The sequence below is a fragment of the Taudactylus pleione genome, unplaced genomic scaffold (assembly GCF_031769625.1).
Source record: "Taudactylus pleione unplaced genomic scaffold, aTauple2 ptg000270l, whole genome shotgun sequence".
NCBI classification, from domain to species: Eukaryota; Metazoa; Chordata; class Amphibia; order Anura; family Myobatrachidae; genus Taudactylus; species Taudactylus pleione.
Genome location: NW_028284672.1, coordinates 1,328,272 through 1,343,307, shown reverse-complemented (window position 1 = coordinate 1,343,307; position 15,036 = coordinate 1,328,272). Strand labels below are relative to the sequence as shown.

The window sequence follows — 15,036 nt, the reverse complement described above, 5'->3', positions numbered from 1 at the left end:
GTGATTTGCACCACCAGGTATTATAACCATGGAACGTCAGAGAGGGAACATGACCAGCTCAGTAAGTGCATATAATGTAATCTATATAATAATTCATTAAGGTCTGTCCTGGCTCCAACATACATGCACAGTAGGAGCTGGGGTACATGCTTCGATGGCTCCTACTGCTAGGGAGACGAGACAGACCTAGAGGTCTATTTACTAAGCCTTGGATGGAGATAAAGTGAACAGAGATAAGGTACCAGCCAATCAGCTCCTAACTGCCATGTCACAGGCTGTGTTTGAAAAATGACAGATAGGAGCTGGTTGGCTGGTACTTTATCACAGTTCACTTTATCTCCATCCAAGGCTTAGTGAATAGACCCCTAGCCTGGGAGGACCCTAAGTGGAGTAAGGGAAGGGAATGCGATGGAGCAGCAGAGAGGAGGCGGAGTAGCGGATAGAGAGGGGGCAGGAGCAGCGGATAGAGAGGGGGCGGGAGCAGTGGATAGAGAGGGGGAGGGAGTAGCGGATAGAGAGGGGGCGGGAGCATCGGATAGAGAAGGGGCGGGAGCATCGGATAGAGAAGGGGCAGGAGCATCGGATAGAGGGGGCGGGAGCATCGGATAGAGAGGGGGCGGGAGCATCAGATAGAGAAGGGGCGGGAGCAGCGGATAGAGAGGGGGCGGGAGCAGCGGATAGAGAGGGAGCAGGAGCATCGGATAGAGAAAGGGCGGGAGCATCAGATAGAGAAGGGGCGGGAGCAGCGGATAGAGAGGGGGCGGGAGCATCAGATAGAGAAGGGGTGGGAGCAGCGGATAGAGAGGGGGCGGGAGCATCGGATAGAGAGGGGGCGGGAGCATCAGATAGAGAAGGGGCGGGAGCAGCGGATAGAGAGGGGGCGGGAGCAGCGGATAGAGAGAGGGCGGGAGCAGCGGATAGAGAGGGAGCGGGAGCATCGGATAGAGAGGGTCGGGAGTAGCGGATAGAGAGGGGGCGGGAGCATCGGATAGAGAAGGGGCGGGAGCATCGGATAGAGAAGGGGCGGGAGCAGCGGATAGAGAGGGGGCGGCAGCATCGGATAGAGAGGGGGCGGGAGCATCGGATAGAGAAGGGGCAGGAGCATCGGATAGAGAAGGGGCGGGAGCAGCGGATAGAGAGGGGGCGGTAGCAGACAGCAGGGGTGGAGCAGGGGGCAGACTGAGGTAATTTTACTACTATCTAACTTTTCCTTCAATCACCCTACATGCGTAGTCACTGGCTTCTTGATAAGAAAACACATTTGCGAGCCACACAATGTGATGCAGCAGACTAGTTTTTACCTTGTGCCTGTTAGTATATTGCACATTTACAAAACTAGATAATATTTGTAATGTGTTTCCATTATCATATAATTTGCCTTGCTTTTTGTTGCTAAAGAAGAGCATTACTGACTATTGTAATTACAGCTTCCCTTATTTGTAAAAATAACTTCAGTCAATATAATACACAGATTAATCAGGTTCACATGTAAACATAGATGCCTAGCACAGTACATGGAATGTTAAAATAAGTGCTTTCACTTTCAGCGTTTAGTTCCACTTTAGGTGTAGGGTACAGTATGGTCATCTTGTTGTCAGCAGGACTCCCAAGTTTACACAGTCCTCTCTATTGTAAGTGCTTGGATATGTCCTTCCATAGTGACTCCAATTTCTCTTGTACGTCATCTATGGAACTGACTGTGTCCTGGAAGTCAGAAGAAGCAGGGGACAGCCTGTACTGCATCTCTTCCATCTCTGTGTTAATGGTCCGTGTAAACTCATCGATTTGCATCTGAGTGTTCCTATGGAATTCCTCCACTTCTTTCTGCACCTGGGCTGCCATCTCTTCCACGTAGGGGGCTACAGGCTCAGCCACCTGACTATCAGGAGACCTTTCTCTAACCTCCCAGGGATAGGACACAAGCTGTACCTTCAAATCATCCAAGTTTTTGTGGATCTTCTCATGCAGCTCCTTTGCATTCCGAGTCAGTTTCTGAGACAGTTCTTGTACCTGTAAGGTTAGTTTCTCCTGGGAGATGAGAGCATGGGGGGACAGATTTCCATGGAGTTCTTCAGATGCGTGACGGATCTCTGCTAACAATCTCTCAGTCAGAGGGTAAAGCAGTTGTCTCATTTTCCCTGTGTGCAAAGTTATTTGGTCCTGGATGTTTTGTGATACCTTGTTTGACACCCCATTACTTACATCATTCTTCAGAAGATTAAACTGCATATTGAGCTCCTGTGTCCCCCATCCCACATGGTATTTCAGTTCTTCAGTATAAGGCAACAAACGGTTTCGTAGTAGTTCAAGGTTCTGGTTTATCTTCTGGTGCGCTTCATCCATATAAGGATAAATCTTCCTTTGCAGCTCCTGCACCTCCCTTTGTATCAACCTGCGAAGCCCATCTGAATCTTCATACAGGCGCTTCTGGAAACCACTCTTCATGGGCCCAAAGAAATCACCCACATAGCTCACTCCATTGTGAAAGCTGTTTTTAAGGCCACTGTTGAGGAAGAGAGAAAATAATATTTATATGAATAGGATCAATCACACTGGTAGTTAAATGCATTAAAAATAGTGGTATAGATTATAACCACGTTCAATAATATAGGGGCTCATTTATCAAGAGTTTTAAAGCTCATTCCGTATGATAAATGGTGCACAAGCCAATCAGCTCCTAACTGTCATCTGTTAGCAAAATGACAGTTGGGAGCTGATTGGCTGGAGCACTATTTTATCAGATGCAACAAGTTTTAAAACTTGCTGATAAATGGGCCCCATAATCTTGTATTATATTTATAACAGTATATAGAATATAAAAAAGTTTTACATGGATGATACAATACATATGGCTTGATTCTGAAGTGGACGCTAATGCTAATCAGAATGTTCATCGGAACATGTCCGCCAGGACAACTACAAAAAAAGACGCAGGCCGCAACATGCTCGCATCTGACTAGCCACCTCCCTGGACCTCCTAGGAACACCCACAGAAATTGTGTCTCTCTGTGACAAAATGTGTTTTGCTGCCCCCAGCGGTAACTAGCAGGACACATTGCGACATCGACACTGCATGCACTCCTGAATCAGGCCTATAATTACATTTCCAGAGTTTCATAGATAAGTATGTAGGCACTTTCCTCATATATAAGTGTGTGCAAGAATTGAATGATTTCATTTTACAGTATTTTGCCTACTGCCCTTTCAGGAACTCAGAATGTTCAAAGTAGCTGATTAGGGAAAAGGAACTTAAGCAGGATCTGTGGCCTGAGCTAAACTTTTACAAATGGTAGTAATGATCCCAGCAGTTAGTTCTGGCTAAAGGTCCCCATACACTAGGCGATGGATAGCCTGATCCTGCGTTCGCATCGGAAATGCCGACCGGCGGCCATCGATGTTCTCCAATCCGTAGGAGGATCAGTGAAATTATCCATGTTAAATTTCACTAATTTGCAAATCACGTTCATATTTTGATCGTTATTGGCAAATAAGTGAAATCGAACATGTTGGAGTTTACCGATCCTGGGGTGTCGGGTTGCAGGATCGCAACACCACGGCAATCCATCTGCACTAGAAACACCTGCAAGCTGGTGATGAAGCAGCACATTACATTGAGCATTTGACCGTGGAAGGAGAGGAGTCCTCGAACTGTAGAGTACTGGTTTGAAGTTCCTCATGCTGGAGGACTGTATTGCAAAACACACTTCATTAATAGTTCATACATCTAACTAGTTAGTGCAAGAGACTGGGAAACATAATTCTTGGAGGTACAGGTAACAGTGCGAGATGTACAGTAATGGCACACTTACGTGACTTCTCTGACAGCATTTTCTTGCAGATTCCATCTATTTTTCTCAATGGTCAGTTGATTAAAATAATCCCAGAATCCACTGTGAGAATCGCTTGCTTGGCAGCCTATAAAGAGTTAAATCAAAGACAAACAGATGATCACATCACTCATCTTTGAGCACGGAAGATCCCTACGGTGTAATCACAGCTGAGCCAAACATTTTATCCGTTTCAGCTATGGGAACAGAGTAAAGGTTCGTACACACTAGACGATTTTTTGAACGATATGCCTGATTCTGACGCATCGGAACGACATATCGTTCAAAATCATCTAGTGTGTATGCTCTATCTCGTCCGATGCACACTCCCATGCAGTCGTCAGTTACATCATCAGGTCAGCCCTACATGCGGCCAACCTGACTATGCGGCTGATGACCCCATGCAGCGGGATGTGGTAGGGTGAGACATATAAGGCGGCTGGGCACTGGATCGTCTAGTGCATACCTGGCCAACCTGTGGCTCTCCAGCTGTTGTGAAACTACAAGTCCCAGCATGCCCTGCCACAGCTTTAGAATTCCCTAATGTAGTTTCTCAACAGCTGGAGAGCCACAGGTTGGCCAGACCTGGTCTAGTGTGTGCAAGCTACCGATATGTCGGTCCATCCGCAGTAAAACCATGCTGAACTGCAGGTGGGGCAGATGTAAAATGTACAGAGAGATTTACATTTGGGATGGGCATGTCCACATCTAAATTGCAGTGTAAAAATAAAGCTGTGCAGTATTTGTGGGCTACATGCAAAAGCAGCCATTATTTACCTTGTATGCAAACAATATATATGTATCTGCACCCCTTACATTGCAACATGGTTTGTCCAGGTTCACAGTAGGGATGAGCGGGTTCGGTTCCCTGAGAACCGAACCCACCCGAACTTCGGGGATCCGGGGCGATCCGAGCCCAAGCTCGGATCTCCCTGTCTGCCCCGGATCCCTCTCCCGAGGCAAAACCTCGAGATCTGCTGTCGGATCTCGAGGTTTTGCCTCGAGCGGCCATTTAAAAAAAAATGCCTTTGCCTTTAATGGGCAAAGTGCTGATTGGCTGACAGAGCCGTCTGTCACGGCTCTCAGCCAATCAGCATTATGGTGCTCATTTGCATGTAGCACGGACTCGTGAGATCCGTGCTACATGCATCTGTGTGATTGACAGTGACACAGAGCACAGATGGGTCAGTGAGACCCGTCTGTGCTGCTGTGTATTTCAATGACACAGATGCACGCACGGACCAGGAGATCCGTGCTACTTGCATCTGTGTCATTGACACAGAGCACTAACGGGTCCGTGAGACCCGTCTGTGCTGCTGTGGTAAATAAAAAAAAAAAAACCTGTGTAAAAAGAGAAAAAAATGGCGTCCTCCCCCCCAAAAAAAGAGCAACCAGCCCCGGGCATTAGTGACCCAGTGCTGGGTGTGCTTAAATACAGGGGACAAACGACATAGGGGTCCCCTGTACTTAAACACAACCAGCACCGGGCTAGTCAGAACCAGAGCTGGTTGCCAAAATACGGGGGACAAACGACGTAGGGGTCCCCCGTATTCTGCGCAACCAGCTCTGGGCTCTGATCCGGTCCTGGTTCTGGAAATACAGGGGAAAAAAATGAGTAGGGTTCCCCTGTATGTTCCAGAACCAGCACTGGACTTTTTCTAGCGGGGGGCTGATGCCACAGCCAGGGGAGCCCTTTCACCGGGCCCCCCAGCCGCAGCATCAGCCCTGACCGCTAGTCAGCCCAGGCCGGGGATCCCTGGAGAGCTGGGGACCCCCCCAATAAAGGGGTCACCCTCTCCAGGGCACCCCAGGCCCAGGCTGATAGCCCGGGGCTATCCCCGCCACCCCTGGTGGCGGTGGGTGGCGGGTTGATTGTGTGGTGTGGTGTAAATAAAGAATATCAAACATTATCTTTACAAGTAGAACTGCAAGTCCCAGCAAGCCTGCCCCGCATGCTGGTACTTGGAGAACCACAAGTACCAGCATGCAGGGCATTAAGGGCCCACTAGTACCTGTAGTTCACCTGTAAAAAAATGTTTAAAAAAAACACAGGACACACACACCGTGACAGTATAAGTTTATTAAACATACATACACACACACACACACACACACATGTACACATACTCACCTATGTAACCTGTAGCATCGGTCCACTTGTCCGGTAAAGTATCCATAGGGGACCTGTGAAAAAAAACATACTCACCATCTCCTATGCGAGGTTCTGTCCTCTTCGTTCCAAAGTAGGCATCCCCGGACTTGGCAAAAAAAAAAAAACGAAAACGCGATCCACGAACTTAGTACCGTTCTATAGAACGGTACTTCCCGAATGAGAGCTTAGCGGCGGGGTATCACCATGGAAACCCCGCTGCTAAGCGTTCATTGGCTGAGAGAGGCCATCTCCCGTCTCTCTCAGCCAATGAACGGCTCCCTCCATTGTAGTCAATGCTGGGAGCCGCAAGGTTATTAAAGTTTACCCTGCGGTTCCCACCATTGACTACAATGGAGGGAGCCGTTCATTGGCTGAGAGACGGGAGATGACCTCTCTCAGCCAATGAACGCTTAGCAGCGGGGTTTCCATGGTGATACCCCGCCGCTAAGCTCTCATTCGGGAAGTACCGTTCTATAGAATACTATAGTTCTATAGAACGGTACTAAGTTCGTGGATCGCGTTTTCGTTTTTTTTTTTTGCCAAGTCCGGGGATGCCTACTTTGGAACGAAGAGGACAGAACCTCGCATAGGAGATGGTGAGTATGTTTTTTTTCACAGGTCCCCTAGGGATACTTTACCGGACAAGTGGACCGATGCTACAGGTTACATAGGTGAGTATGTGTACATGTGTGTGTGTGTATGTATGTTTAATAAACTTATACTGTCACGGTGTGTGTGTCCTGTGTTTTTTTAAACATTTTTTTTACAGGTGAACTACAGGTACTAGTGGGCCCTTAATGCCCTGCATGCTGGTACTTGTGGTTCTCCAAGTACCAGCATGCGGGGCAGGCTAGCTGGGACTTGCAGTTCTACTTGTAAAGACAATGTTTGATATTCTTTATTTACACCACACCACACAATCAACCCGCCACCCACCGCCACCAGGGGTGGCGGGGATAGCCCCGGGCTATCAGCCTGGGCCTGGGGTGCCCTGGAGAGGGTGACCCCTTTATTGGGGGGGTCCCCAGCTCTCCAGGGATCCCCGGCCTGGGCTGACTAGCGGTCAGGGTTGATGCTGCGGCTGGGGGGCCCGGTGAAAGGGCTCCCCTGGCTGTGGCATCAGCCCCCCGCTAGAAAAAGTCCAGTGCTGGTTCTGGAACATACAGGGGAACCCTACTCATTTTTTGTCCCCTATATTTCCAGAACCAGGACCGGATCAGAGCCCAGAGCTGGTTGCGCAGAATACAGGGGACCCCTACGTCGTTTGTCCCCCGTATTTTGGCAACCAGCGCTGGTTCTGACTAGCCCGGTGCTGGTTGTGCTTAAGTACAGGGGACCCCTACGTCGTTTGTCCCCTGTATTTAAGCACACCCAGCACTGGGTTACTAATGCCCGGGGCTGGTTGCTCTTTTTTGGGGGGGTGCACGCCATTTTTTTCTTTTTTTACACAGGTTTTTTTTTTTTTTTTTACCACAGCAGCACAGACGGGTCTCACGGACCTGTCATTGCTCTGTGCCAATCACACAGATGCATGTAGCACGGATCTCCCGGGTTCGTGCTACATGCAAATGGGCACCATAACGCTGATTGGCTTCCTGTCTGCCACTGCAGTGCCACTCCTAGATGGGCCACGTGTTTGTGCCGCCCCCTTGTGTCGCTTAGCATAGTCATCCAGCTTCCTCGGTACAACCTTTTGGCCTAAAAACAATATTGTGAGGTGTGAGGTGTTCAGAATAGAGTGGAAATGAGTGGAAATTAATGTTATTGGGGTTATTAATAGCGTAGGAACAAAAAAAGGCCCATTTATGTGATTTTAGCGGGTTTTTTTTATTTTTTAAGAAAAAATCCAGATCCAAAACACAAAACCCAGAACCCAAAACACGGAAGGGTGGTTTTGGCAAAACCAATCCAGATCCAAAACACGAAGAAAGATCCAGATCCAAAACCAAAACACAAAACACGAAAAGTGTCCGGTGCACACCCCTAGTTCACAGTTACTTGCTCTATCTTACTCTGGGCATGATTCACTATGGATCACAATATAGCGTACGCATGCAGTTTTACTATAAATTTATGCTAATCCATAGCGATTGCAATGCCCCTGCAGCACTACATAAGGACGCCCACTTCACCTACACGCACGTCCATAATGTTTAGCAAGACTGCAAAAACATTGGTACAATTGAGTACCCTCAGGGCCTCATGCACAGTTAAGGCAGTTCAGACCTCACTCAGGAATTGCTTACTTCAGTGCACGCTATGAGGCTTCAGTCTGTGCATGGTATCGAAGAGGCTAATTTATGCATGCACCCTCTTTTCATCATTGGTCAATTGTTAACTGAATAATAATGAACGATATGAACGATTTATCGTCGAATGATATCGTTATCGCTCACATCGTTCAGGAAAATCGTTATGTGTTTATGCAGCATAAGATCTGCATGTCAGAATAGTTAAATCAGGATCTATATTCACATATAAACTTATATGTGACATGAGCAGTAACAAACACAGTTTTCTGAATTGGACTATAGTGATAACTTCCAGCAGTTTAAGAGTTAACTCTTCTGTCTTTTTTTGTTCTCACTACACCTGTGCACTTCTAAATGTATACAAAATCTTTTAATTTGATATAGAACAGTGGTTTTCAACCTCAACCCTAAAATTTTCCCATCAGGTCATGTTTTGAGGATTTCTGTCTGTAGAGGCAGGTGGGATAATTACTGGCCCAGCAAAATAGATAAACTCACCTGTGCATGATTAAAGAGATCCACAAAACGTGCTGGCATACTTGCCTACCGTCTCGGGACCTCCGGCAGGCTCCTGATTTTTCAGGCGACCCGCCGGTAGAGTAGGCACTTCTACCGCATCCTGCCCACTTCCTAGTAAAGTGGGCAGAATGGGGAGAATATTCCTGGTGATTAGCAGGTCCGTGAGAAGGGGGCGAGGCCTAATGGTGCGATACTATGAGAATCAAGTAATTTGACCCAGCGCCATATTTAAATAGGAGGTGTTCACGGCAAATTACCATGAGTGGGTGGGGCTTAAATACGCAAACCGTCTGGCCTGCCTCCAACACCGCCCAGCTGCTTCTCCTCCCCGGGCTTCTCCCGGGTAGGAAAACGTAGAAGTCGGCAGGTATGCCTGCTGGTAGTACTTGAGGGATGGAGTTGAGAATCCCTGGTATAGAATATGGCAGAGGTTCCCAAACGCTGCCATTATAGTCCAGGTTTTAAGGATATCCATGCTCGAGTCCAGATGGTTAAATCAAACTAACTGAGGTACTAATTAAGTTTCCTGGGCTCAAGCATGGATATTCATAAAACGTGGACTGTACTAGCGGAGTTAGGGAACCTCTGGAATATGCCTTTAAGTTTTGTAGCACTTTATAAACATCTAAAAGGGTCATTACAAACATGTATTGGAACTACTTTCTGAATACATGTATTAGAAATATTTAAAAGGAAACAGTGCTTGCTTATAAACAAATAGATCAAAATTCAAAAAGAGTGGTTATGGGAACCAGATATCATTATAAAAGGTTTTAATTTCTCAAACAAGTAAACTGAATATTACATAAAGCAAAATATTTAAAAATAGTGCACAATAGATATGTGTCTAAAACATGGACGACATATGGACCAATAGAAACTCATCGGAACTAAAGTTCCCCCCCTGTAGCGTGACTCAATTAGTTGAGTAACCAGTAAGCGCTGTTTCCTTTATATATTTCTTGTACCTTTTTTATACTCTTTGGAGCAAGGCGATTGACATTCCTCTTTAAACAACTGCTACAGTACAGTATTGCTTTAGTAGCGCCACCCGAGGGTATATTTCCCGATTACAAATAAATATTAGCATATGACTGTTTGTGTGTATACTGTATGGTTTTATCAATGGAATTTTTTTAACACATGTAGCTTAGACAAATGCATGCACCTGCGCTAGACTGGTATATACCTGTTATATATAAACATTTACCTGTTAGAGTGAAGATTAGCAACAGACATAAGATCCCTCCACTTGCCATCTGGATGCTGGAGACTTAAAGTTGTCTAAATCTGTGAAGAAAACATTATGAGCACCAAACAGAGATGTTACATGGTATAAGTGAGTTATCTGTGATTGCAAAAAAAAAACAGATCAGGGCTCGAAGCATTTGACAGCTGTCCTCCCCACCTTCTCTTCTCTGCCCCTCCCCACCAGTCTCTCTCATCTCTGTCCCTCCTTTGACCCTCCTCCTGTCTGTCTGTCTGTCCCTCCCTTTCATCCCTTATACCCCCCTTACATTGATTATCTATTCACTTATTGATACACAGAGGTCCAACAAACGGAACCCAAAGTGAGGAAACGGTTGAAGGAACATCTATGTGATCATATGTACTGGGGACAGCATATCATTTGACCACCTACTCAAGCAAGGAGGAGATACAAGATACCCCAAAAAGATTTACATAAGTCAATCTACTATTGTGTACTGCAAACAAAAGTACTCTATGCTTAATATTCATACAATGCTCAGGCCAGTATCATTGCCATATAGGTGTTTGTTTTCTTTCTCTTTATTGTGTTTTGTTTTTGGCTTGTTGTGGTTTTGTTCTTTTAGCTTAAGTATTTTTTTTTTGGTGGTTGCGCCAGCCAGATCTGGCCACTTAGTATTTCAATGCTGAAGATGTTTTGTAATGGAGCATGGAGGGTCCTGAAGTTCGTTTTTGTATAGACATCAGACTTTACATCTACATGGCACTTGGCTTGAGTAGATAATTAGGAATCAATACAGACACATTCTCATTACAAGTGACTCTAAATAATGGTCTGTAGCAATCCCACTTCATGTATTCTAAAATGGGTTGGTATTAGTACTAGAAGTCAGAAAACCCTTGTAACACTATAACCTTAGAGCAGTGGTTTCCAAACTGTGCGCCATGGCACCTTGGTGTGCCTAAGGACACTTGCAGGGGAGCCTCAGGTTGATGGTCCAGCACCAAATCAAATTCAGACGGAGCACTAGTATCCATATCATTTTTCATATTCCATTGTTTGAAGTGTATAATAAAGTAAGAATTAATTATCCATCACTACTATGGGGGAGGGGAAGGGGATATAAGAGCCCCCCCCCCAGGCATCTGGGAGTTGACCGGTGAGTCAACCCTTTTCTTAAAAGTGGAAATCATTAAAAAAAATGTTTTTGCCTATTAATCAATTGCTGCTTTAAAACTAAATGGGCAGACTCACCAGGATCTCACCATTGCCTACATAATACAGGCTATTACTTTTCCCCTATAAATGCTTGACTTCAAAATCCCTACTGACGATCCCTCCAATCCTACTGTATCAAAGTGTTCTTCCTATCTTCCTTGTGCAGCCTTACCAAACCACCTCTCCCTTCCAAATCCATGGCAACTCCCTTGACCTTGTCTTCTCACACCTCTGCATGGTCACTGACTTCAGCAATTCTCCTCTCCCTTTCTCTGACCACCACAGCCTTTCCTTCCACATCTTTCTATCCCTAACCTTTTCCCCTCTTCCAAAGCTTACCTTACTAGACAAAATCTTGATGTCCTTAACCAACCAGTTTCTACTGCTCCTACTCTCCAGCCTGGCTCTCTATTAAGACTTGTTTTTTCCAAAAATGCTCTCACTCTGCATAGAGCCTCTGTAAGCAATTGTGCTCTCACACTGACTTCCTCCATTTCAAATTAATTCTCCCTACAGATCTGCTCTTTGGCTTGCTAAACAATCCTAATCAATGTTTTTAATTTCTTCTAAGTCCTGCAACCCCCAGCACCTCTTCACCACCTTACAATTGCCTTGTCTTCACTCCCACCATCCCCCTTCACTTTACACTTGCAACCTTCCCTTCTACTTCACTGCACTTGACTTTCCCACCCACATTTCCTCCAAAATTGAGTCTATCCGTCATGACATTCATTCCGTTCAATATCCTGTCTCCTCTCCCACTAGTCCACCTCCAGGACCACTAACCTTGTGTGCCTTTCCCCCTATCTTGGTTGAAAGTCTCATATAGGCTCTCCAACCTTGACTTGACCTCATCGAATCTCACCTCCTCTCCTCCCTCTATTCTCATTCTTTCTCTTCTTCCTACAAACATGCTCTTGTGTCCCCATTTTTAAGAAACCCTTGGACACCATCCCCTTCTTCTCTATTCACCCCTCCTAGCTGTCCCTCAATGTTATGTCCCTGGCCCACTTTTCTTCTCCCTCTACACCTCTTCCCTCAGTGAGTTTACCTGCTCCTTCAGCCTCCTATTTAACCTGTCTGCTGACAACACCCAAATTTACTTTCCTTCCTCTGACCTCTCCTTTTCTGTCCACTCCTATGCTTCATAGTGTCTGTTGGCCAACTCCTCTTGGATGTCCAGATGTTTCCTTAAACTCAACCATGGCTAAAACAGAAGTCCTTTTCTTTTTCTGTTGCCACCCCTTCCCTTGTCTCTGCTCTTATCTCTGTTGACAACATCTCTCTTTCATCTGTCCTCCAGATCAACTCATCAACTCTGCCTTCTTGTTGTCACCCCCTCCATTTAGTCCTTTGCCCAATCCTATTAAAGATTATAAAATATATTCCTTCCCAGGGCCGAAACTAGGATATCTGTCACCCAGTGCAAGGCAGCAATTTTGCGCCCCCTCCCTTCCCGTACCTGGATTTTGTCCTTGCTCCTCGATAAGGCAGTGCACTACTCAGACATCCCTGGTATAGTGACTTACATTATTCCACACATCATAATGCCCATTACACATTATGCCACACACTGCAATGCCTATTACCAAAGTGCCACTTACATATTTGCCCGACACCATTTTATGCCCCACAGTAATGCTTCTAATTACTTTAAAATTACCTGCTCGTTGCCAGGGGGTTTATGCTCGTTGCCAGGGGTTACATGCTCGTTGCCATGGGGTTTCATGCTCATTGCCATGGGGTTTCATGCCCGTTGCCAGGGGTTACATGTTTGTTGCCAGGGGGTTTCATGCTTATTGTCAGGGTATTTATGTTTGTTACCAGGGGTTACATGCTCGTTGCCATGGGGTTTCATGTTCATTGACATGGGGTTTCATGCCCGTTGCCAGGGGTTACATGCTTGTTGCCAGGGGGTTTCATGCTTATTGTCAGGGTATTTATGCTTGTTACCAGGGTTACATGCTCGTTGCCATGGGGTTTCATGCTCGTTGCCAGGAGTTACATGCTCGTTGCCATGGGGTTTATGCTCGTTGCCATGGGGTTTATGCTCGTTGCCAGGGGGTTTCATGCTTGTTGTCAGGGGATTTCATGCTTGTTACCAGGGGTTCCATGCTCGTTGCCAGGGGTTTCATGCTCGTTGCCAGGAGTTACATGCTCGTTGCCATGGGGTTTATGCTCGTTTCCAGGGGGGTTTGAAGGGAGAAGATGCAGCTCTCGGCATCCTCTCCCTGCAGCGCCAGCGTTCCCGGCACTTCCAGGAACGCTGTGTGCATTGCGCTCTGCTAACAGACACTAGAGGTCCAGTAGGACCTCTAGCATCTGTCTCTTCTTTGGCGGCGGCCATTTTTGGATGGCCGTTTTCAGCAGAGTCCATGCGGACGGCTAGTCCACATGGAATCTGCTGAAAATGGCCATCCAAAAATGGCCGCCGCCAAGGAGGAGACAGACACTAGAGGTCCAGTAAGGACCTCTAGCATTTGTCTCCTCTTTGGCGGCGGCCATTTTCAGATGGCCGAATCAGATTTTTCACCCCCCCGCAATACCCACCCGATGCACGTGCACCTCTAGCCCCCCCCTAGTTGCGGCCCTGTCCTTCCTATAAATGATTGTGCGAATATGGGTAGGCCCATTACTAGGGGTGTTTGGGCAGTGATGATGCCCATAGTGCAGGGCTCTGGGGGCGGTACCGTTGCTGCCTCATGGCAGATGTACTTGACTTTTCTGTAAACGAACCCTGCAGCCAATAGAGCTACTGCAGAGCCTCCCAATAGAGTGTAATGACAATAGTGTGTAATGACAATAGAGTTATGACAATAGTGTGTCATGACAATATAATGTAATGACAATAGAGTGTAATGACAATAGAGAGTAATGACAATAGAGTAATGACAATAGTGTGTAATGACAACAGAGTGTAATGAGAATAGAGTGTAATGACAATATAGTGTAGTGAGAATAGAGTGTAATGACAATATAGTGTCATGACAATAGAAAAAGGAGAAATGACTTAATCCTGTAGCAACAATATGATGGCCTACCTAATACGTTAAGTTTGATCTCAAAGAATAATTTGCATGTAGCCAGACTAAGGTGGGCGGACCAAGTGTGTCACGGCAGAAGAATAGATTGCTATATTTACGGAATCGATACAATTGTCTGATAGTCTTTGAGGGGAATTCAATTAGAGGTAAAGCCATATTCGCCTGTTTTTTTGTGAAAAATTTGCCTAAAAAATATTCGCCAAATTCAATTCCAGGACAATTTCGCCTAAGTGGAAACAATTCTCCAAAAATGATTCTCCAATCAATAGCTGGTGAAAAGAAATGAAAAATCTTTATTTTGGGGTGCAAACGTGGGGAAACAACTCGGACCCCTTGGGACAGCCCCCCAAAGGACAAATACGCAAAAAAAACAGAAACTAAAACCTAAGAACACCCCAAAAAAGACATGTCATTTTTGGGGTGTAAATTTAAAAAGTGGGGGGATAAACATTAAAAGCGAAAAATACTTCTTGGGAGTCCACAAGTATGGGTCAGGTGTTTTTGGGGTTGCAGGTGCATGCAGCAGGTGGATTTTTCACGGTTTTTAAAAGTTCACTTTAGAGACATAAAAACATGCTAGCACCTATTTTCAAGCACCCCAAATTTGACTGGACTACTTATTTTAACCAAAAAATACAGCTTTATGCCATTCTTCACCACTTTTACAAAAATGCTAATAGCAAGCAATTTACACAACTTAAGTATGCAAAATAGTTTTATTAGGGCTATTAGTACACATCTATAGTGATTCCCTATGTTAGTGCATCTTTTTCTGGGGTACAGACTGATTTCCCCAATTCTTTCAGTACTTTTC

At 45.8% G+C, this 15,036-nt stretch overlaps 1 protein-coding gene across 1 annotated transcript; it reads right to left on the bottom strand.

Annotated features, from left to right (window-relative positions):
* Nucleotides 1–1,626: 1,626 nt before the first annotated feature.
* On the bottom strand, nucleotides 1,627–10,009 carry APOA5 (apolipoprotein A5). The gene is made up of 3 exons (XM_088481403.1): nucleotides 9,961–10,009; nucleotides 3,810–3,915; nucleotides 1,627–2,503 (listed from the first exon to the last, which is right to left on the bottom strand). The coding sequence occupies exons 1-3, from the start codon at nucleotides 10,007–10,009 to the stop codon at nucleotides 1,627–1,629; spliced, it is 1,032 nt and encodes a 343-aa protein (XP_088337529.1).
* Between the last annotated feature and the right edge of the window lie 5,027 nt (nucleotides 10,010–15,036).

What these genes read in the sequence shown, in the direction of transcription:
- APOA5 (XM_088481403.1), bottom strand. Translation starts at nt 10,009, where the DNA reads ATGGCAAGTGGAGGGATCTTATGTCTGTTGCTAATCTTCACTCTAACA. An exon ending in GCTAATCTTCACTCTAACAG is followed by an intron (nt 3,916 to 9,960) that starts GTAAATGTTTAT and finishes AACTCTTTATAG; the next exon opens with GCTGCCAAGCAAGCGATTCT. An exon ending in AATGCTGTCAGAGAAGTCAC is followed by an intron (nt 2,504 to 3,809) that starts GTAAGTGTGCCA and finishes CTTCCTCAACAG; the next exon opens with TGGCCTTAAAAACAGCTTTC.